This window comes from Artemia franciscana, chromosome 1 (genome assembly GCF_032884065.1).
Source record: "Artemia franciscana chromosome 1, ASM3288406v1, whole genome shotgun sequence".
Taxonomy (NCBI): Eukaryota; Metazoa; Arthropoda; class Branchiopoda; order Anostraca; family Artemiidae; genus Artemia; species Artemia franciscana.
Window position 1 is genome coordinate 45,284,715 of NC_088863.1, and position 24,640 is coordinate 45,309,354.

Consider the following 24,640-nt stretch of genomic DNA (forward strand, 5'->3'; position numbering starts at 1 on the left):
CGTTTTAGGTTTAGTTGCTCAATAGCTTCCAGGAATTCATCTGACAGCTTTTGAGCTTTGTGGGCCTCCATATGAACAACAGAGGACTCAGATGCCTTAAAGACGTTATGCTGGAGTTTTTCCCATGCTTCCTCGGAATGAGGTAGGGACTCGGGGCATTTCCACAACGTATTTTTCTGTGATTGTGGAATCTTTCAGGTTCCGGAGATCAAAACAAGAAATTCTAACTCCTGACTCGCATTTTTTGATATGGAAGCGGGAGATAGAGAAAAATCTTCCTGTCGTTTATGTCAACTTACCTAACTTATGGAGTTTATCAACTTACCTAAAAAGATACCATTTTTGATGCCTTTGATCCCTGATACTATTTTCACTTCATTTTGCTCAAAGCATGGATCACATTCAAAAGAATTCTCAACTCGATTGTTGACCACTATTCGGACATTTTTGCAGAAAACGTTCCATAGTTCAGAGCCCTCTTCTTTTGTACAATTTCATCTTGTCTTCTTTTGTACAAGTTCTTTACTTTTCTGCAAAACTTCCTTTTTCTGAAAAAAAAAATATAAATTAATTCTTTTTCGTTTTCAATTGACACAGTTTTTTATTTTATAATAAATTGAATATTTTTAAAACATTTTTCAGTTTAGCTGCTTAATAATCAGTATTTTGGCTTGCTATTTATGTATTGGATAAGATTTTGTAACAGATTTTGACAATAGCTGTAATGGAGGATTTTAGATTGATGAGTACATGGAGTATTATTCAAATAAATGGATTGAAAATATGTGTAATCTTTTGAATTCTGTAGGATTGAAGCCATTCTTACCAGTATCATTTTGCAACCCCGAGTATAGAAATATGTACATCGACCATCCCCCTCAACATGCATTAAAACTTTCTTCATAGTTCCCTTAGATGTTCTCGAGATATCGCGGATAAGCACTTTCGACAACCTTGAATGCACATAGTGTCATTTGATTTTTTTTTTCAACATCCCCCTTTACATGCCCTGAAAGTTTCAACTTAATATCTTAAGCCGTTCTGTAGCCTTGCTGACGCGCCCTTTTTAAAACCAGTGTGCACATAGTGTGTTTTATTTGGGTCAATATTGCAACATTCCCTGAAAGTTGAACTTTAGCCTTAGTAAAAGTAGTAGTAGCAGTACTGTTAGTGGTAATATTATAATGCATATTGCGCCTTTTCTTTGGTTCAATATCCCCCTTAATATTTCCCGAAAGTTTCTACTTTATGCTAAGAGCCATTCCTAATGTATTACTGATGTGCCTGTTTGGCGCATCAGTAATATCCGGCATGTGTGTTCTTAAAATATGTGTGTTTTTTTTAGTTCAACATCCCCCTCAACAACCCCTGAATGTTCCGCCTACACGCTCCTAGTCCTGGCAATGATAGTAGCTGGAGTAGTATTTATAGTAGAAAGAGTAGTAGCAGTAGTAAACACATTATGCCTTTTGGATAGTTTTACAGCCCCCTCAACGTATCCTGAAAGTTCCCTTAGCCTTAATTATAACAGTAGAAGTGATAGAGCTAGTCCTAGTAGCAGTAATATCAATAGTACTGGACGTCCCAGGGACTTCTTGCTTTTCGATTTGAAACTGGCTTAAGCACTTCGTGTAGTATTGAGACTTCATGTATTAGTCCCTGTTTTACACATGTTTTGGGGTCATTGCTTTTTCTAAGGCCATAAAAATTTAAATGAGTTATATATTGAATTGAAATAATCTAAAAATTGCGACTTGGAACGTTACCACGTTAAAAAAAAAGCAAAAAAAAAAAAAAAACAACTATCCTATTGACATTTTAACGGAAAAATTCAGGTGTTTGTAACTGGACTTATTAAAAGTTTCGGAAACTCATTTTCAAGGGGCAGGAAACATGACGTTTGGTGATACAGATCTTATTTACCCAGGCAGGAAGGGTGGGATGTATAAGCAGGAAGTAGGGTTATGATGAGTAGGGAAGCTGCTTCGATTGGTCATGCTTAGTTTTGATTATGTAGTAAGGTGTTGATAATAGAATGCTAGTAGCTAGTTGCTTATTTTGCGACGAAAAAGTGCAAGGTGTCACGCCCTTTTGACATTATGCACGCAAATAGTGCTTTTGGATTTAGTTCAACACCCCTCTCAGCAATCCCCTTAAACTTTCGCCTTAATACTGTTAGCCTAATTAGCAGCAGTCGTAGTAGCAAGAGTACTAGCACTAGTAGTATACAGAAAGTGCCTTTTGCTTAGTTCAACGTCTCCCTTAACATACCCTGAAAGTTTCAGCTTAGTACCCTTAGATTTAGCAGTATTAGTCGTCGTAGTAATAGTAGTAGCAGTAGTAATGGTAATAGTAGTATATACATAATGCCTTTTGGTTAGTTCAACATTCTCCCATGAACACCTTGAAAAATTCAACTTAATACCATAATCCGTGTCTCGGACATTTCTGATACGCCCTTTTGACAACCTGAATGTATGTAATGTGTTTCGACTTAGTTCAACATCCCTCTCAGCGTTCCTAAAAAGTTTCACCTTAATACTCTTAGCCTCAGTACTAGTAGTATTCCTAGTTAGTTGTCGTAGCAGGGTACACATAGTGCCTTTTGTATAGTTCAACATACCTCTAGCTATCCCCTGAAAAATTCAACTTAATACCTGAAGTCGTTCCTGAGATGTTGCGTGTACGCCCTTTTGTCAACCTGCATGCGCAGTGTGACTTTTGATTTAGTTATAACCTTCCTTGAAAGTTTCACCTCAATACCTTTAGCCTTAGTTATAGCAAAAGTAGTAGCCTTGTCAGTAGTATTATTAGTAGCAGTAGTATGTACATATTGCCTTTTCGCTAGTTCGACTTCCCCCTCGACATGCCTTAAAGTTTCAAATTAATACTCTAGGCTACTCCTGAGATATTGCTGATATGCCTTTTTGACAGCGTGCATGGACATATTACGTTTTGATTTAGTTCAACGTCCCCTGAAAGTTTCACCTTAATGTCATTAGGCTTTGTTGTAGTAGCAGTAGCAGTAGAAGTAGTAGCATGCACATAATGCCTTTTGCTTAGGTCAGCATCCTGATATTGCTGGTGCGCCCTTTTGACAACTTGTATTTGTATAGGATGTTTCGGATTACTTCAACATCCCCTCAACATTCCCTGAAAGTTTCTCTTAAATACCCTTAGCCTCAGTAGTAGTATTCGTTGTAGTAGTAGGAGCTATAATAGCAGTATGTATATTGTGCCTTTTGGTCACTTCAACATCCCCCTCAGCATGCCTTGAAAGTTTCAACTTAATACTCTAATCCGTTCCTGAGATATTGCTGATACATCCTATTTACAACCTGCTTGCACTAAGTGTGTTCTGATTTAGTTCAACATCCCCTCAACATTCCCTTGAAGCTTTACCTTAATGCCCCTGGCCTTTTTGTAGACCCAGGACCAAAGAGACCCCATTTCCCCATAATAAATGCCTTTTGTAAACAACGGTCAAGCTACAAAACTTACATTTCTTGCCCCTAAAGCTGTGGGGGTCGTGTCATCCTCGGAGTCATAGTTATAGGACGCTTCAACTATTCTGAACCAAATGATTATCTAAAAATTTGATTGACATCTTAGGGGAAAGAGCAGCAAAAGAGGCGTGGATGGGGGCTGGTTGCCCTCCAATCACTTTTGACTCATAAAAAGGGCACTAGAACTCTCAATTTCTAATTTAATGAGCCCTCTATGAAATTTTTCATTCCACACGAAGTAGCTTTGTGAAAAAATATGAATAAATAATACATAGAGCACACTTCGCTCTTTACTTAGGGAGCACTATTTCGCTGTCAATGATTATATTTTTATAGGATTTTTGGAACGACAGAATTTCTAGTATTTTTGTTCCATATAGTTAGTTGAGTTGGGAGAGGCAATGTCTCCATTGTTGGAATGAAAGACAAAAAGCTATGCATTTTTTTTTTATTCCTCACTTGTTCACATTTGTTTTTAGGGAGGCTTAGTTATTTTGTCAACCTTAGCCAATTTTCACAGGTAATTCGATAGGTTTACTTATCGAATTGCCAATTTCCCCACCACCACCCCCCACCCAAAAAAAAAATAAAGAAATAGCGATATGAGTCTTTTATATATGCCTGACTGTATAAGATTTAAAAAAAGAAAAATTGAATATGTTTTGGAATGACAGTGGTTGTCATGGGGTTAGGTAACATGGAAATGTGGGTATTGAGCTTTTTATAGGGGAAACCTACTGAAATGTTTTAGCTGCCCGTGGTTACCCAAGTTAGATGCATCAGTTTCTTCTATATCATTTTTTAAATGTTCACCAAATCCCCCTGGTGATCCTACTAAATAAATATGGCGTGAATTTGAGTAGGAACCATTTCGTTAGTAACTTTTGACGGGAGCTTTTTTTATTATTATTATTATTCCGACAATTTATGCTTCTTTTTCCTTGCATACTTCAGATATTCAGCTTTTTATAAGGGTAACCTACGGAAACGTTTTAGCGGCCGACGGCAACCCAAGTAAGATGTTTTAATTTTCACTAAAGCCCTTTATGATCCTACTAAATAAATTCTCAATAAAAATGCTCAGTTTCTGAGTTACACAGCATTAACTAAAAATTAACCATGGTCAGCCCAGTTGCAGAACATTTTTCCTAACTCCTTTCACCGTCAAACTTTGTCTCTTCCAACCTCTTCTCTTCTTTATCTGCTTAAGGCAAGTGAGTAAAACCTAAGATAAAGTTGGAAAGAAAAATTATAGAAAGTTGTACAAGCCAAAAATTCTTTCCGATTCCGTTTTATAGTGCATCTGGTACCAGGTTGTATTCAAACAATAACTTCATGAACTTGGAGTACTTTTGAAATTATTTGCCCAGATAGCTTTTAATTATAAATATTTTAAAAGCAGAATTTGAATCTTATGAAAATATTATTAATAACATACTTCAAATTTCCTTTTGAAGTAAACTAAGTATATACAAAATTGAAACTAAATGGAATTACGCTTTGAACTAAAACATTAAATAAAAAAAAACAAGTTTTTTCAACTGAAAGTAAGGAGCGGCATTAAAACTTAAAACGAACAGAAATTACTTCATATATAAAAGGGGCTGCTTCCTCATCAACGCCCCGCTCTTTACGCTAAAGTTTGACTCTTTCTCTCAACTCTTCTTTTTAAAACAGTAAAAAACTTTAGCGTAAAGAGCGGGGCGTTGATGAGGAAGCAGCCCCTTTTATATACGAAGTAATTTCTGTTCGTTTTAAGTTTTAATGCCGCTCCTTACTTTCAGTTGAAAAAACTTGTTTTTTTATTTAATTTCTGAACGTTTTTGAATCAATGCATGTTTTCATTTTGGCTCTCCACAGAGAAATAATTGAAACGAAATTTGCATATTTCTTCTTTTTTTTGGCCAAATGGCTTTCTCATAATTTTGATCGAATGATTTTGAGAAAAAAGAGCGGGGGAGGAAGCCTATTTGCCCTCCAATTTTTCGGCTAATAAAAAAGGCAACTAGAACTTTTAATTTTTTACGAATCTTTTTATTAGTAAAAGATATACGTAACTTATAAACTGGCTTACGTAAAGAATTTTTTATTCTCATGTTTTTATTACACATATGAGAGGGTTCGCCCCCTCGTCAGTACCTCTTTCTTTACACTAAATCTTAAATTTTGGCCCAATTTATTAAGAATGACCCCTGAATCACAAAAGCCGTAGAATAAATAGTTGACATTACTAAAAATACTTTAGCGTCAAGAGCGAGGTATTAGGAGGAGGTGAGCCCCTCATATGGATAATAATTTCTGTTCGTTTTAAGTTTTAATGCTGCTCCTTACTTCCAGCTGAAAAAAACTTTTTCATATTTATTTTCTCATTGTTTTTTTTTTTTAAATAATGCTCGTAAATCCTGCGCTCCCTTCATGGAAATTTTCTTCCCCCATGACAAATTCCTCGAGGGAAAGTTCCCCCAGTATATCCCCCTCTTTTCAACCCCTCCCCCAACCAAAAAATCCTCCTGAAAACACCTGTACACTTCCCAATAACCATTACTATATGTAAGCACTGGTCAAAGTTTGTAACTTGTAGCCCCTCCCACGGGGACTGTGGAGTAGTAAGTCGTCCCCAAAGACATAGTTATAAGGTTTCTCGACTACGCTGAATAAAATGGCTATCTCAGAATTTTGATCCGTTGACTTTGGGAATATAATTAGCGTGGGAGGGGGCCTAGGTGCCCTCCAATTTTTTTGGTCACTTAAAAAAGGCACTAGAACTTTTCATTTCCGTTAGAATGAGCCCTCTCGCAACATTCTAGGACAACTGGGTCGATACGATCACCCCTGGGAAAAAGAAAAAAAAAACAAACAAATAAACACGCATCTCAGATCTGCCTTCTGGCAAAAAATACAAAATTCCACATTTTTGTAGATAGGAGTTTGAAACTTGTACAGTAGGGTTCTCTGATACGCTGAATCTGATGGTGTAATTTTCGTTAAGATTCTATGACTTTTAGGGGGTGTTTCCCCCTATTTTCTAAAATAACACAAATTTTCTCAGGCTCGTAACTTTTGGTGCGTAAGACTAAACTTGATGAAACTTATATATTTAAAATCAGCATTAAAATTCGATTCTTTTGACGTAGCTATTGGTATCAAAATTCCAATTATTAGAGTTTTGGTTTCTATTGAGCCGGGTCGCTCCTTACTACAGTTCGTTACCACGAACTGTTTGATTAAGTAAAGACTTCATGATGACTTTGGAATGAAACATGGTTTATGAACAGAAAATAAATAGCAAGAAAGTTCTTTTTTTCATGTGCCGTACGTACAGTGACGTAGGGTAACTCCATAGGAGGTGCGGACCAAGGGAAGACCTTGTCCCTGGGGTCCATATTAGAAACTGGGATACTCTCGCTCGAGGACCGTAAATACAGGCGGAGGAGAAAGAAGGCCCCTCAAATGTACACTCAGCAGGGTCTACCGGTGCGTGAGCACATCCTGTGAGTTACAAACCTTCTACCAGTAATGGGCTAAATTGGATGGTGAAGCAAAACACCATCTTGGGAGGACCCTCTGTAGAAGGACAACTGTGGCAGGGCCTGTCTTGACCCTGTCGGGGTACCCGCAAGACTGGGGACTTTGCACTCAGCCCTATTCCCACTTGAGGAGTGGCGCCCCTCGAAGAAATTGTAGCCTAGTAAACGATACAGGTTTCGCAAGGAATTCTGATTAATGGATAATTCTTCGGGGCTTGATCTATTTTGGTGGGTGTTTTTGAGCTGAAAAACCTCTTCTTAGCTAATTTATCTACTATGGGTTGTCACCCCATAGTAACATTATATTTGTAGGCATGAATATATAATGAATCAAAGGTAATAGGCTTGGTATTGTCTGTGCAGGATTTCCACTCTAGTTGATAGAAGAGCGTCACCAAATGCTAAAAACTCTGTTGTGATCAAGATGTCTCCAGGATTGCGCAAAGCCTCCATTCATACTGGAAGTCCCAGGGACTTCTTGTCGTCTGCTTCTAAAGCCGGCTTTAGCACTTCGGTTTAGACTTGAGAAGATGTGCTGGTCCCCGTCCAGCGCCGATTTCCGGAACTATTGATTTTCCTGAGGCTAAAATGATTTCAATGGTATAAAGAATATGAAAAATTTCAACTTGGAATGTTACGATCTTAAAAAATACATATCATATCGACATTTTGACTGACGAATTCAGATTCTTTAAAAAGGACTTGGTAGAGTTTCAAAAACTTATATCCCACGGTTAGGAATAAAAAAATTAGATTATATAGAATTTATTTATTTACTCAGGCAGGAAAGATGGGGTACATCGACATGTTGGAGGTATTATGATAAATAAGGAAGCTGCTAAGTATTGTTTAGGCTGGGAACGTATTAATAATAGAATACTAACCGTTCATTTTATGGATAATGCATGCAGGGTATCAGTCATAGTAGTATATACCCTTGTAGAACTAACTGACGGAGATAGTAGTGACTCAGATGAATTTTACTTACATTTACAGAAACAAATAGACAGGCTCCGAGGTAGAAATATGGTGTTTTTATTTGATTTCAACGCCCAGGCTGGTAGAAATAAGGATAGATGGTATCCTAGCCTAGATAAATTTGGTGTAGGAAAAGAAAACAGTAATGGCTACAGACTGCTACAGTTTTGTAGGTATAACAATCTAGTTTAACCAATACAGTAATTGGTTATAAAATGGCCCATAAGTTAGCGTGGTATTCATACGATGGTAAGACAGCTAACTTTATTGATTATGTTATTGTAAACCGAAGACTGGCAGGATCAATACAAGATACTAAGATATATAGGAGTGCTGTTATTGGCATGGCCGCAGGCAGCATCTTGTCTAGGAGGGGGGCATCCGACTCTGTAATGGAGGGGGGCCTATAAATGCTTCCCAAGTTCCTTTGAATATAGGTCTTTAGAAACTCGTCATTCTGTATTTCACTAAAACTTGGCCTTTAGCATTTTCCATGTTCTACTTTTCCGGCAATACTGTAATATAATAAACCCACTCTCTTACTTCCAATTTCCAGAAAACATTAACACAATAAAAGCGATTTGACACATATCATATTATGATTAGATAACATCTATCTTCTTTTTCTGAGAATTTAGTTCAAAAGTACAAAGCTGTGCAATATTAAACATCAAAATTGGCTATAGAAGAGACCGGCCCGCGTTTAGCCAGGGCAAATAATCTCAATATAAAAACCTATTGGAGCTTCCGGTGGATTATAATAGCTCTGACAGATGGCAGTGTATGTTTTTCAAAATGTCTGGCCTAGATTAATATAAAATATCAGAGTGGATCACGTTTTATGGGGATTAAATCTGGAATTTTTTTTTCAATTTTTGTCTGAAGGCTTACGCCTAATTACGAATGCTAGAAAAGCCCTAAACTCACGTTGCATTCTCTTATTGTTTGCCTGTCTTTTGGCAGCTTCCGAGACGTGTCATCTTCACCGGTTTGCTTTTAGCCTTTTTTCATCCTGCGGCATGGCGAATTCCCTTGTTTGATCACAATACCCGGGGTAGATTCGGCATGTCGTACCAAGGTTTCCGAAAGTGGGCTATTCCTGTAAAAGCTGTTGAAACAGCATACCTTAAGTCAGAAAAGTCAGTCGGATTCTCTGCAAGTGCCATGGGTGTCCTCAGAGGGACGATGCAAGACTACATGAAAAAAGTTGAGAAGCTGAATATCCCTCTACAAAAGTCTGGACCTCAGTTTCTTTACACCCTGTTACAATACATGGTAAATATTTACAGAGGAACAAGAAAAGGGACTAAGAACTTACTTGAAAACAAAAGCTGATATGCATTTTGACTGTACTCCCTTAGAAGCACGTAAACTTGCATACACTTATGCCATTAACTAAGAGTATAAAAGTACCGGATAACTGGAAATGCAAAGGTAGTAAAGACAGTGGAGAAATTGCAGATAAAGATTGGAACCGTCCGCAAACCTGGTAAGATCATTGCACAGCGAGGCCAAAAGTAAGTTGGGAAGGTCACGTCAGCAGAAAGAGGTCAGTTGACCACGATTTGTGTTGGTGTTGATGCATTGGGAACTCAGTCCCTCCTCTACTTATTTCCCCCGGAAAACAGTGTCCGGAAATTTAATCAAGGGAGCTTTACCAGTAGCTATCGCGATCAGCTCAGAAAATACTTCTGACTAGATGACTGCCTCCCATTTTTTGCTTTACTTGCAGCATTTTATCAATCAAGTCAAACCCTCCAAACAGTCACCTGTAGTTCTGAAAGCACATGAACAGATCAGCTAATACACTATTGAATTGCTTGATCTAGCTAAAAATAATGGTGTTGCACTTTTAACTGTCCCTCCCCACACTACTAAGAAACTACAGCCTCTAGAAAGGACACTCACGGGGACCCTTAAGGCCTACTCAAACCAGGAAGCCGCAAGTTTTATGACTGTCCATAAATCTAAAACTATATCAGTGTATAGCATTGCTGAGCTGCTGGAGAAAGCATATCCAAAGGCTTTAACTTCTGAAAATAGAATCAGTTGATTCAGAGCTCGTGGGGTCTATCCCACCAACAAAGATGTCTTCAAGGATTATGTCTCTAAATGAGAAGCAAAGTTCAGCAGATGATTCGTTAAGAAAGAGATCATCTATGCAACCCCCTTTCCAAAAGGCTCAATATGAAAAATCCACAGAAAAAAAAATGAAAAAGTCAGAAATGCTCACTGACACCCTTGTGAAAGAACGCATTAGTGCTGGGATGAAAGCTGTATCTGCCACAATGCCTTAGTCCTGGAAAGGAAGAATGTCAGAGAAGTGAAAAGGCGAAAAAGCAAAAGCCATGCTTATCCTAACAAGAGTTGCAGTTGAAGTTACGATTCTGACGCATCAATTTATTATTTGAAATTGATACTCTTTAGTTTCTTTCTAAACTTTACTGAAATTGATTTATCAGTTTTTTATACTGACAATATTCTTTCATAATTTTAAAGCCGAAAGACTAAATGTTTCCCTGGCGACTTTTCTTTTTCTTTTGTCAGGTGGCAGAACATAAGCCAGAGACAGACGAACCAGTACCAGACGGCCCAGGTTCGGAACTTTTGACCACTTGGATAGAGAAGCATTTAGGTGGAAAAGTGGCGGAGCATTTCTAATTGTCTTTTCAAGGTTGGTATTGAATGGGTTACTTTTGCTTTGGAATATTCAGTAGCTTCTTATCGCTTCAATCAATTCTTGGAGAATTAAAAAAGTCAAAACCTGCCGATCGAGGGTCAGTCTCTTATCTACATATTGGACCAAAAATCAGTATTTAATATCAAAACGTAAATATCGATATCGGAAACGATATTTGGAAATGTCTGTTTATTTCTAGCTCTTTCAACCATCTACCAGTGAACATGCAGCAGAAAAATTCCAACATACGAAAAGTCCTCGTTAATTCCTAGTGTAAATTTGAGGTTCTAAGGGAGGGCAGATCCCCCCTTCCCTACGCCCATGGCTATTGATGTTAAATGTAAAGATAGTCATCTAGTAGTGTGTAGGGTTAATTTAAAGCTGAAATTTCCGAAAGCTAGCTAATTTCCGGGAAGTTATGACGTTGGTAGACTCCGGGATGAGAATTTGAGAGAAAGTTTCCAGGAACAGTTGAATACTAGACTAGAGATTTTAAAATTTGATAATGTAGAAGATAGGTGGAATAATTCTAGGAAAAAGATGTGTGAAGTTGCTGATTGTGTCTTAGGGAAGGAAGTTAGAAACGCAGCTAGGAATATTATTGAAAAGGCTTTATGTTTAAAGAGAGGAGAAGGGTCTTGTACAAGAATTATCTGGGTGATAGATCATATGAAAATAAGAGGAATGTAAAGAAAAAGGAGACCATGGATAAAATTGCCCAGGATCTGGAAAATGCAGCTAGACGGCATAATAGTAAAATATTGTACTGGCATGTTAACAAATTGAGAGGGAGTAGTCAATCTGGGATTGTCCCAATTAAAGATGGGAACAGGGCCACAATTAATAATAAGGAAAGAGTTAAAAAGAGATGGATAGAGCATTTTGAGAATGTGCTAAAGCGGGATAGTGTCACAGGAAAAGATATAGAGGAAAATGAGAAAGTTTGTGAAACCTTGGATGTGAAGGGAGATTTATTTTGTGAGGAAGAATTAGTGACAGTACTAAAAGGATTAAAAAATAATAAGGATTCTGGTGCTGATAGTGTCTTAAATGATTTTCTTAAATATGGGGGTTATGAGGTTAGAAATAAGTTATAGGAGATTATGAATATGATTTTTGAAAAAGGAAGTACATAGCGATTTTAGCAAAACCGAGGCATTAACCTGGTCTTTGTAGGTAGCAAATTACTTAGTATGATGATACTTTTTAGACTGAGTGATGCCGCAGACAAAGTTGTAAAAAAAGAACAATTTTAGAAAAGAGCGCTTTTGCGAAGGGTGGAGGATATGTCGATCAGATTTTTACACTAGGTTAATAATTCAGAAGTACCTGAGTCATCAAACACCTTGAGTCCTCAGTTTTATAGATTATGAGCCAGCGTTCGATTTAGCTGATAGACAAATAACATAGACAAGTATAACAGACAAATACATTAAAGTGATTAGTGCTGTGTAGGAGAATGACACTGCTGCGGTTAAGGTAGGAAACAAGCTTACCAGCTGCTTTCGTATTAAACCATTTGGAAGGACTTTGTCTTAAGGAGCACAGGAGAGGCAATCGGAGAACACGGAATCAAACGAGGAAGAAAATTTCCCTGGACTGAGATTATGCCGATAATTTAAGGATCCTGGATGAAAGTTTGAGCAAAATGAAGGAAATTTTAGATGTTTTGTGAGTTCAGGGTGCTAGAGTAGGTTTGAAAGATAATATTAAGAATACTAAGTCGCTAGGGCTAGGGATAAGTGAAAATGAAAAAGTGACATTGGGTAACAAACGATCGATCAAGTGGACAGATTGGAAGCAGAGTTAATGTTAAAAGCAGAATAGCCAAGGCTTAGGGTGTTTTCGACAGTTGAAAAAGGTTTAGAAGAATAGGAACATAATTCTCCGAATCAAGATTAGAATATTGGAAGCTACACTGATGACAATGGCCAAATATGGTTCTGAGGCTTGGGCGCTTCGAAAAACGGAGGAAGATTTGCTAAAGGTTTTCCAGAGAAATTGGCTACGGATTGTTTTGGATACCCGGCTGACTGCCCGTTCAATCCCGCTTTCTAGGGCTGTAATCAGATAAAGGTTATGGTGGCTAAGGCACGTTCTTTGGATGAAGGACGTCAGACTGCCCATGATTGTCCTTTTTGGTCAACTGTTTAGGTCTAGGGCTAAAGGGAAAACAGGTCGCCCGCGGCTGGGGTGGGAAGATGTAAAGAAAGATTTAAGGGAAACGAGAAATTTCTGGGAGGGTGTAAAGATGGTGGCTTTGAATTTATTAGGATGGAGCAGGAGTGTGTTCAGCTGTGTTGGCATCACGCGGCTTGATGTCGCGGTGATTTGTTAGTAGTAGTGGTATAGAAATAACTATTAACATAACATGAAACGAATGACACATTAACACAAAACGTGAATTTTGTAGTTTTGAATTTTGAGTGAAAAATAACTGAAAATGACATTCAGGCTCTTTAAATCCTAGACATATTATAGAAAATGGGGTGGGTCAATTAGTCTGAACTGTTCAGTTTGTGCTAAAGAAGCAAATCGTAAATCTGATATTGAAGAAAACGGTCAAATCGCGTTGAACAATAAGAAAAAAAAACAGAAATAAATAAAGAATATAGTTATCACCGGACAAACCGTAAAATAAATCGAAAACCCCTGCAAATATAATTTAGCATGTTTAAAGCCTTTTTTTTAGAGGATAATGATAGTGTTTTTCAGGAAGTAATTTAGCCGAGCTCGATAGAAGCGGTAGCACTCCTATCCAATTAGCACGTTCCAAATTGAGAATGTTTGAAAAGTATTTGCACAAATCGAGCGGGGAGATAATCACGCAGGAGCTTCGAGAGGTAATTTCTTGTTTTTTAACTGGTTCTTAGTGCTTATTGGTGCTTTCTACTATGATTTTACTTATGATCACGCCCAAGGGCACGCAGAGGATTGAGGAGAGAAGTTATTTCTCTTGGTGCAAATTGTGCTAAAACGGTAATCAAATTTAAAGATTTATTTGCACATAATTTTTAATGACCAGAGGGCCCCACCCGGGTTAATTTTTGTTGATATCCCTTTAGAATACGCTGCAATTTCATTTTGAGTGTTTTCCATTTTAGGTAACTATAAAAAATTCTTCAGAATCTTTTCTCATCCCCCCCCCCCCCTATAAGTATAAAAACCATTTTTCGCATCTTAAAGGGTGTGCTTCGAAATTAGAAGCCCCTACTTTATAGTATTAATGCTAAGTGCAAGTTTTTGCAAACTTCTTAATAATATTTTTCCACAAACTTCTAGGATATGTTGTTGTTGTTCGGGGTTTGACGCGTTCGACCAATGGGGCATATCCGTTCGTATCACTTGATCTGTTTGAGCTTTATGTATTCACTCGCTTCCTTGGGCATCCCTTCAAATAACAGTTACAAAATTCATCTATGTATTATTTATCTCGCTAGTTTGTTGGGGATATTCTCCTGCAGCAGTCGCCTGCGTTCTAAGACAAACAAGAGCCAAGAGCTCACATGGCACTTGTGACGAGGTCAAAAGAGCCAAGAGCTCAAATGGCACTTGTGACAAGGTCGGAACCTAAAATTAGACTCGGTACTAGAGTTATCGATTTTGCTGTTCTTTATTTATTGGCAATTATTACAAAGATAAACTTGCAAATACAGTGTTCCTGTAGTCTCCTTTTGTTCGGTATTCTACCTGTAAAGAAGATAAATTAGTTACATAGGGTGTTTCTTTCATTCTTTATGAATTCTATTGTATTCTTTTTTTTACTGTTTCATTGTTGTATTCTTGTCGAATTTTTCTTTTTGATGTCTTATCTTTCTTAGCACACTATGGAAAAGTGATGAAAAACTTTGAAAAATTAAATTGGAAAAACAATCTTTTTTAACTGAAAGTAAGGAGCGGTATTAAAACTTAAAACGAAAAGAAATTATTCCATATATGAAAGGGGCTTTCCAATCCTGAACATCCCCCTCTTAACGTTAAAGTTTTATTGTTTTAAAAAGTAGAGTTGTGACAAAGTTAAACTTTAGCGTAAAGAGTGAGGCATTGAGGAGGGGACAGCCCTTGTCATTTACGGAACAATTTCTGTTCGTTTTAAGTTTTAATGTCACTCCTTACTTTCAGTCGAAAAAACTTGTTTTTGTTATATTTAATAGATTTTAGAATGTCCAAATAGCATTCCTCACTACCGTTTCCGAGACGTTATTCTAACAACTGCATAATACGAAATTTTTCATTTAAATTAAAAAAATTCTCCCCGCTGGGGAATAGGACCCCGATCTCCCGCGTGATAAGCGGGAATACTGACCACTATACTCCAGAGGACTTTATAGATTCAAAGCTCATATGATAATTCATAATAAATTCTTATCTATAGTGCAATTATAAATGAACTCATAACTTTAAGTAAAGTCAAGCGGTGAGACTGACCAAAATTGCTTATATGTACATAACAATCAGAGGCAGCATTCATGGAAATACAAAAAAGGAAAAATACATAAAAAGGGAGGGGTAACAGGTTTTTCAATTCTTTCTTTAATGAAGACACAAAAAGAAACATATTTTCTCAAAGCCTAGAGTGGGGGCTTTTTTTTAATGAAAATTCCAAAAAAAGCTATTTCCCAAAACATGGAGGAGGCGTAAATTACCTGCTCTTAAAATTTCCAAGTTTCTCAGATTTCCATTTCCCCTTCCACCCCCCCCCCCATGTCCCCAGATACGATCCAAATTGAAAATTGAGCATCTATATAAGATCTTTCCATATATCAAGTTTCTTTAAGTTCTGATCGCCCATTCGTAAGATAAACATACCCTAATTTTCACGGTTTCCCTCCCTCCAGATCCCCCCAGATGGTCGTATCGGACAAACGACTGTTATCAAGTCAATTTGTGCAGGTTCCAGACACGCCTACCAAGTTTCATCGTCCTAGCACGTCCAGAAGCACTGGAAATCCCCCCCCAACTCTCCAAAAAACTGCGGATCAAGACCGGTTATGTTAATCACGTATCTAGGACTTGTGTTTATTCTTTCCACCAACTTTCATCCCGATCTCTCCACTCTAAGCGTTTTCCAAGATTTAAAGTTTCCCCTTCCAACCCCTCCCAATATCACCGGATCCGGTCGGGATTTAAAATAAGAGCTCTAAGACACGAAGTCCTTCTAAATATAAAATTTCATTAAGGTCCGATCACCCATTCGAAAGTTAAAAATACCTCATTTTTTCCAATTTTTCCTGTCCCTTCAGTCCCCCAGATGGCCGAATCGGGGAAACGACTTTTATAAAGTCAATTGGTGCAGGTGTACCTGACACAAATACCAATTATCATCGTCCTAGCACGTCCAGAAGCACTGAACTCACCAAAGGACTGGAAATCCCACCCCGAATTCCCCCAGTGAGAGCGGATCCGGTCTGGTCATGTCAATCACGTATCTAGAACTTGTGCTTATTGTTCCCATCAAGTTTCATCCTGATTTCTCCACTCTAAGCGTTTTCTAAGATTTCCTTTTCCCATCTCCGTCCCCCTATGTCCCCAAATCCGATCCGAATTGAAAATGAAGCATCTGAGACATGTGATCTTTCTATATATCAAGTTTCATTAAGATCTCATCACTCATTCGTAAGATAAACATACCTCAATTTTTACGATTTCTCATCCCTCCAGTCCTCCCTCCCCCCCTCAGGTTGGTCGAATCGGGGAAGCGACTGTTATGAAGTCAATTTGTGCAGGTCCCTGACATGCCTACCAATTTTCATCGTCCTAACACGTTCAGAAGCACCAAACTCTCCAAAGCACTGGAAATCCCCCCCAACTACCCAAAGAGAATGGATCCGTTCCGGTTATTAATGGATCCGATCCGTTCCGTTTCCATTCTGGTTATGCCAATCACGTATCTAGGACGTGTGCTTATTCTTTCCACCAACTTGCATCCCGATCTCTCCACTCTAAGCGTTTTCCAGTATTTCCGGTTTCCCCCTCCAACTCCCTCCAGTGTCACCGGATTCAGTTGGGATTTAAAATAAGAGCTCTAAGTTACGAGGTCCTTCTAAATATCAAATTTCATTAAGATCTGGTAACCCATTCGGAAGTTAAAAATACCTCATTTTTTCTAATTTTTCCGAATTAACCAAAATAACCCTCTCCAACTCCCCCAAAGAGAGCAAACCCGTTTCAATTATGTCATTCACGTATCTAGGACTTGTGGACCAGGTTCCACCCCGATCTCTCCACTCTAAGCGTTTTCCAAGATTTTAGGTTTCCCCCTCCAACTGCCCCCAATGTCACCGGATCCGGTCGGCATTTAAAATGAGCCCTCTGAATCTCAAGATCCTTCGAAATATCAAATTTCATTAAGATACGATCACCCCTTCAAAGGTAAAAATACCTCATTTTTTTAATTTTTCCGAATTAACCGTAACCCCAACCCCCCCCCCCCAGATGGTCGAATCTCGGAAGAGACTATTTCTAATTTAATCTCCTCTTGTCCCTGATACGCCCGCCAATTTTCATCGTCCTAGCTTATCTGGAAGTGCCCAAACTAGCAAAAACGGGGACCGATAGACAGATAGAGGGACAGACCGATAGAAATTGCGATCGCTATATGTCACTTGGTAAATACCAAGTGCCATAAAATCCAAAACATCACATTAATATTTCACCTCATCACTTAATAAAACAACAGATAACACATTCATATAAAAGTTAGCTAAAATAATACTAGGCTTATATTGCTGTGTAGCAATTGTGGCAAAAAAAAATTAAAAAATAAAAAATAAATACAACATACCGTTCACCATTCGAAAATTATTTTCCAAATATAAAATACAAATGAATAAAAATAACTCTAAAATAATATTAAAATGAGTGAACTAAATCTGTTGCTTGAACAAATTTATCCAGAAAATTTGTGGTCAGTTTTCCAGCCCAAGGTGGTGAAGTGTGATAACCCAGGACAGCTCGCATTGTGAATCCTTTAAATAACTTCTCGTAACATTTCCCTTACACTTCCCTATCCTTATCGTATTTGCTGCAGCTGAAAATAAGGTGACGTGGACCTTGATACCTTCCACAAGCATTACAAATGAAGGGTTGGGACGACTTTCCATTGAAAAGAGTGGACTTGTTTTCGCATGGCCACATCTGAGGTGAAATAGGCATATAAAGGGGTAATTAAAAAGAAAAAAATAAGGAAACGAAGTTTTTCAGAAAAAAAGTAAAGACCCATATTAAACTTAATACCAGCAGAAATAAAGTCCTATAGTAATTCAAACTCAAAACGACCAGAAAGTACTATCAAATAAAACATTAAACCCAAACGAACAGATATCATAGGTAACGTAAAAGAACTGCTAAAATAAAGAGCGAAGTGGGCACAATGTATTTTTTCTTTTCTTTTTTTTTTACCAAGATTCTTCGTATGGAATAACCATGGGCACTGTTTCTGTTCTGTTTTCAAAGTACCTGTTTATGTTCTGTTCATACGAAATAAAAAGACGTGTGCTCACAGATGCGTGTTTATTTTTTGTTTTGTTTTTTCAGGGGTGATCATATCGAACCAATGGTTCTGGAAAATCATTTGAAAGAAAAATTAAATGTTCAAAAAACGTTGGAGTGATCAAAAAGATTCGAGGGCAGCTAGCCCCACCCCATGCCCATTTCCTCCTCAAAATCGTTGTAACATTTGGTCACTGTTTGGAGGGATATTTCCATGGGTGAATCTTCCATGAGAAGATTTTTCACTGAAGGGATAAAACAGAATTCCTGTACGAAATTCTTTTATTTTGTTTTACTTTCTCTTTGCCTACTCAATTATGCATGTGGAAATGTTCTGGGGGAATTTTCCGGGGGGGGGGGGGGGGGGGGTTCTGTGCGTTTAGATTTCTGGGAAATAGTTTTCACGGCAAGGGGATTTCCGGAGTGATCAATGGTCAGTGATCAATAATAATGATCAATGAAAATGGTTAGAACATAGTCTTTCTTCAAATGAAAGCATGCCAAGGAGAATTTTTCCTGCTGAATCTTCTGCAAAAAAATTTTGCAAAGGGGGGGGGGGTGGGAATTTTAGTGATCATGGAATTATCCGGAAGGAGTTCTAGGGGGGTGTATTTTCTGCGGGAGGAACTCCCCACGGAGGAATTTTCCGTGAAGGTAGGAAATTTTTCATGGAGGGTACAGCCAGATTTACCTGCATTAAATGAAAAACGATCAGAAATTAAATATAAAAAACTAGTTTTTTTCAACTGAAAGTTAGGAGCAAGATTAAAACTCAAACAGAATTATTCCATATATAAAGGAGATACCTTCCCCCCTCCTCAATACCTGCTCTTTTTGCTAGATTTTGACTGTTTGTCCCAATTTTTTAAGAACGAGTTCGGAAACACAAGGGCTGTTTAATTACAATAGGAAGCTTTTTCATAAGTGCTAAGAACTTTAGTGTGAACAGCAAGATATTGAGGAGGGGGCAACCCCCTCATATGCAGAGTAATATCTGTGTTTTTTTAGTTTTATTGTTGTTCCTTACTTTCAGTTTAACAAACTTGTTCTTTTTTTATTGAATCTATAGTAGAGCAAGTGTATAGGTTGGAGAAAGTACTCTCTGCCGCAGTGACCAAAATTTTTGTCCTTATATTTGGATGCCTTTGAAAACTATTAAAAAAGAATACTTAAAGAAAGTATTAGGCAATGCAGCTAGTAGTACTACTACTAGAGCTAAGGGTATAAATGTGAGAATTCAAGGGGATGTTTATAGGCAATTGAACTAGGGTATTTAGTTGTAAACTTTCAGGTAATGTTTAGGGGGGGGGGTGTAAATAAATCAAAACAAACTATGTACATGTAGATTGTCGAAAGGGTGTATCAGAAATATTTCAGTTACAGCTTTGAGCATTAAGTTGGAACTTTCAGGCTGTGGTAAGGGGAATGTTGATCTAACCAAAAGGCACTACTTGCAAACTACTGCTCCTACTTCCACTACTACTACGGCTAAGAGTATTAAGGAGAAATTTTCAAGAAATGTTGAGGAGGATATTGAATTAAATCGAAACACAATATGTGTATGCAGGTTGTCAAAAGGGTATATAAGCAATATCTTAGGAACAGCTTAGAGTATTTAGCTCAAACTTTCAGGGTATGTTGAGAGGGATGTCGAAATAACCAAAACGTAATAAGTTCCTGCTAACATTATTGCTACTACTGCTACGATTGCTACAACATTTGAGGTTAAGGATATTAAGCTTTGAGGGGATATTTAGCGGATGTTGAACGAAATTAAAACAAACTACGTGCATGCTGGTTGTTAAAAGGGTGAATGTGCAATTTTTCACGAAGTATCTCTTGATACACTTCGTAAGCTCATCTAAGTCTGTGGCAGTTGCTTGTTTTAGTTCGACGGGTAGAGATATATCTCCGATTCCAGATACTTCTTCATTTTTTCATAGTCATCTAGTAGAGGAATTTTGAAGATTTATCTTTTCGTGTTAGTTGTTTCCATAAGGGTAACTTTTCCTGAAAAACCTTCGGGTTTTCTTCCGCTTCGATGGTTTTGACTCTGCCGTCCTGCATCTGTTAATTGAGATGATTGAGAGCTGCGAATGTATCAATCAAGTATGCCAACACGAGAATGAGCTAGGAATTTTTGAAGCAATCTACACGACATAAGTTGCTGATCTCGCAAAAACAGGGCTTATCCCACAAGCATGAAAAACACCGATTCAGTGCCTATCCTCGGGATAACCACGAAACGTTAAGAGAGTAAAGAAGTGCCTCGAATTAAGACCCAATTTCTTTACACAGCTCCTCGAAGATTCGGTGCTTCAGAGCATTTTTCTCATTTTGTTCATATATTCCTCTACTACTTTTAATACTTTTGCCAGTTTTGGAGGCAAGGTTTTTCTTTGCGGACATGCCTGTGCAAAACTATATTTGCTTCTCTGCACGGCTAGAGCTCTGTCCCTACAAACTGCAGAAACCATATCCCACGAAATATTGTTTTCTCTTAACAAGTCATACACCAGTTTCCTCATGTCGGCTGCCTTAGTTGTTGTTGTAAGAGACTCACAAAATGAAGAAAATTCCTTTATCGCGTCGTCTTTCACATAGCGCACAGGTATCGCAATTTGGCTTAGATTAAAAATGTCTTTTATCTCGTGGAGTTAAAGGCTGAGTTTTCCTGGCCTTCATTCTGTTGTGAATTGAAATTTCTTGTGTCTTTTTAAGAGTCAAAAGTGATTGAAGAGCAACCAGCTCCCCTCTAACGTCAATTAATTCCCCCAATACACCCAATCAAAATTTTGATATTGCCATCTTGTTCGGCATAGTTGAAAGATCCAGTAACTATGTATCTGGGGATGTCAGCCCCCCCCCCTCTACAGCCTACAGTTTTGACAGGTCGTCAAAACGGCGCAGCTCAGGAATGACTGAGGGTATTTGGAACTTTCAGGGAATGATGTGGTGAATGATCAATTGACCAAAAAGGCAATATATGCACGCTACTGCTATTACTACTACTACTATCTTAATTGCTACTGCTACTACAATTACTGCCTCTGTGTGACTACTACTAAGACTGAGGATATTGAGGTAAAAACTTCAGGAAATGCTGAAGGGGTCGTATCAAGCTGAAGATTCCAAGGCCTCATAAGGGTGAAGTTCAACTGACCAAAAGCCAATACGTGCATGCTACTACTGTTCCTTCTACTATGACTACCACTCCTGAGGCTAGGGGGTAAGAAGATGAAACTTTGGGAGAATATTGAATTAATAAAAATGCATTATGTCCATACTACTACTACTACTGTAACAGTAGCACAGTAACAGTATACAGGAATTCGGGACCAGTAATATTGATAAAAGTGATGAGGTCCTGTTGGGAACCTCCTTTTGCTACCGAGTCTGCTAAATCATTACCTGCAATTTTAAGATATTTTGGATTTAACATGCTTTACAAACCGCAAAAAAAGATTACCTTTGACATTCAAAGTTGGCACTTATTACACGTGTACGCACTGTCCAGGACAAGTTAAAGAGTGAATTGTTAATACTTAGTTGTGCCTGACAAAGGCGTCACTTTCCAAAACGGAGGGAGAGGGGCTAATGGATTTTGTCGACTGGTTGGTCATTTTTACCGACTGATTTGGGTAATATTGCTATTAAAGTTACTTCTTATTTTTTATAGATTATTTAACATACTCCGTCATACGTTTTATACTTGTCGAGTACTTAAAAATTTCAGACCTAGAACCGGATGCAGTTCAATACATATCTGTACAAACAAAATGGTAACTTCTCCCTGAAAGTCCATAGTTATTAATAAGTTCCTTTTCATTTTAGTTGATTGAGATGATGCAAGTCTATTTGAAATGCTCAGGAAATAACGAAGAAGAGTTGTTGTTGGGTAAACTTTCATGCCTCAATATTGTAGAAAGCTCTGATGAAATACAGTCCAATATTGCTGAGGTCATGGGTGTTATCTCTTCAATGCACTTGTAACTCCCCTTAATTTCTATTTTTTTATTTTTACTTTATAAATACGGATTTTATAATCAACTTGGTTGTCTGCATACTATCAATAAAATTTGCCTTTTTCATTTTATTTAACATCTAATTGAACTAGACCAGACGATGATGAAAGGGAAAGGTAGAAATGAAGGGACTGGAGAGTTGCAATTGTATGCTTAATTTGATGCATCTTTCTGGGTTAGAATCTGACCACCAAGCTGTAATTCGTCCCATATGTCATCATGGGAAGTCATTGGGATTTCTCACTTTTGATATAGGAAAACTGAAGAATTATGAAGAAAAATGCATTCAAAAGACTTTTTTGTAGTCTAGTAATATTAATAATAATATGTTTTATTGCGCTAAAATCTCTCGACCCATGGCAATACATAAACAAAGAAAACACATCAGATAAATCAGATCTACTTTTGTGTTCAAACTTGCAAAACATTCATCACTCATCACATTCACCAGGCATCTCTCATCAGACCTACACTCTCCATAAACTTCATTTTGCAGCTCACTCAATTCTTCACGCTCATACATCACATGACCCACACTGTCATCCATACTTCAACACAAGGGTAAAAATAAGGACCATCCTGGCCTTGCCTTCTCCCTAAAAACTTCCTTCTTACCTCAAGTGGTAAGCTATTTTCCCTCAATTCAATAATATACTTCAATCCCTCCTTTTTTAAGTTCACTTTAAACAAAACTCCTTCACCGCCACGTAGAGGTGCAGGGAATCGGAAAGACTTCTTTCATACTGCAAAACCTCTACCTTTGATCTTTTGAAATATCAAATATCATCTTTGCAGCCCTTTTATTCCACATCCCCCCTTCACAATCTTGTAAAATCCTCCTTACTTGGTCTGGCCATGGATTTGCCTGGCGCGGCCGTGGATTTGGAGATTCATCTCTGATATTTGACTCATTGCAACGTTTCTTGTCCTATGCTAAGTTCGAATGCATAGGATTTTGACGACATCCTTCAAGGGTTTTGCCATTATCTTCAATATGAATCTGAAGAAATTTTGTCAGGTTTTTATGTAGAGTAAAAGGTTCTAAATATCTTTAAGGTTTTCCTAAGAACCAAAAATTTGACATCGAAAATTGAAACAAAATTTTTAAGGGATCTTTCCAATATCCTATTTGTCTGAACTTAGTATTGATATTTCACTGTTGTAGTGACTGTTGTTATTACGCAACCATAAAAGCAGAAACGTGCCAAAAGCGCCATTTTTCTAGCGAAAAATGCGCCGAACGAACAATTCCCCCCCCCCTATAAAAAGATGCGCCAATTTAAAAAAATCAATGCACAACGGCCTAAAAATCGCCCAAATGGCGCCCCATCTGGCAACTCTGCTGTCCACGCCATTTCGTCGTCATCATACTTAAAGGTCGTGTTTAACATTTTTCACACTTCTTAGGTGTTATCAAAGAGAATATCCGTAGAATAATGCACATACAATCACGTTTTTATCGAAGTCTTTGGCAATTATCACAAAACTCTGAAAATATCAGATACGATTATCAGGTGTGAAAGCAGGGATTTTTCAGTATTTTCATTACAGTGAACCTGATGTGTAACTTTTCTAATTGCAAAGATATAGCATGTTGTATGTTCCCATGCTTACACTCTTCTATATAGACATTTGATTTTACAAAGAGAAAATTTATTACCAAAATAAATTTTGCAGTAACAACATGGTTCTGAAATATTTTTCTAAGAATAGTTTCCATTGGAAATTTTGAACAAATATATATTTATCAGAAGAACAGCTTATAACTTGCATTATTCCTTGAAGAAAATGGGCATTCTGTTCTTTTTTCAAGTGCTTATAATCTGGGATTGGTGTTTGGTAAATATTTAGTGGTTGACCAGTTCTGAACAAAAAATCCTAATATATATAATTGGTAGCATTAGATTTCTTATTTTATACTATTTCCAAATATATTTTAGTCAGTTTTCCAAAAATATATCGTCAGAGCTACATATGACACCATCAGGGGGGAAAAGGTACACTGCCAGAAAAGCAACCAAGATGATAGAAAATAAGGAGTCTAATGGTACTATTTTTATTTGTTTAGCATGTTTCTTTCAGAAGTGGCCAATTGCTAAATATTTAGAAAAAGTTGCCGGTCTAAATATTTAAAAAAGTTGCCAGTCATGCTTTCTCTAAACAAATGTGTTGAGTCACTGAAAATCCTTATAATGGTTTATATATCCCATTATATTACAAGATCTCTAAGAACCGTGAATGAAAAAAAAAGTTCTGCCTCCATAAGTGAAACAGAGATCACATAGTACCTCTGCACTAGACCCCAAATATCTATTCAGACGCTGTTTGTTGCAAGATAGTTTCATTTGAACTTCATCAGACTCATTTCCGTTAACAAGAATGTTCTCATATTTGGGTCTTCCACGTTTCTCATTATTTCTCTACAGGCTGATT

At 37.6% G+C, this 24,640-nt stretch overlaps 1 protein-coding gene across 4 annotated transcripts in view; it reads left to right on the forward strand.

Annotated features, from left to right (window-relative positions):
- Positions 1-22,278, forward strand: part of LOC136030319 (ankyrin repeat domain-containing protein 54-like) — a 51,729-nt gene extending 29,451 nt beyond the window's left edge. For all 4 annotated transcript variants that reach the window (XM_065709243.1, XM_065709219.1, XM_065709226.1 and 1 more), the window contains 2 exons: positions 13,407-13,534; positions 22,017-22,278. In XM_065709243.1, coding sequence (XP_065565315.1) covers positions 13,407-13,534; positions 22,017-22,175 — 287 coding nt within the window. In that variant the 3' untranslated portion in view covers positions 22,176-22,278. The remainder of the gene's footprint in view (positions 1-13,406; positions 13,535-22,016) is intronic.
- The last annotated feature ends 2,362 nt before the right edge of the window (positions 22,279-24,640 follow it).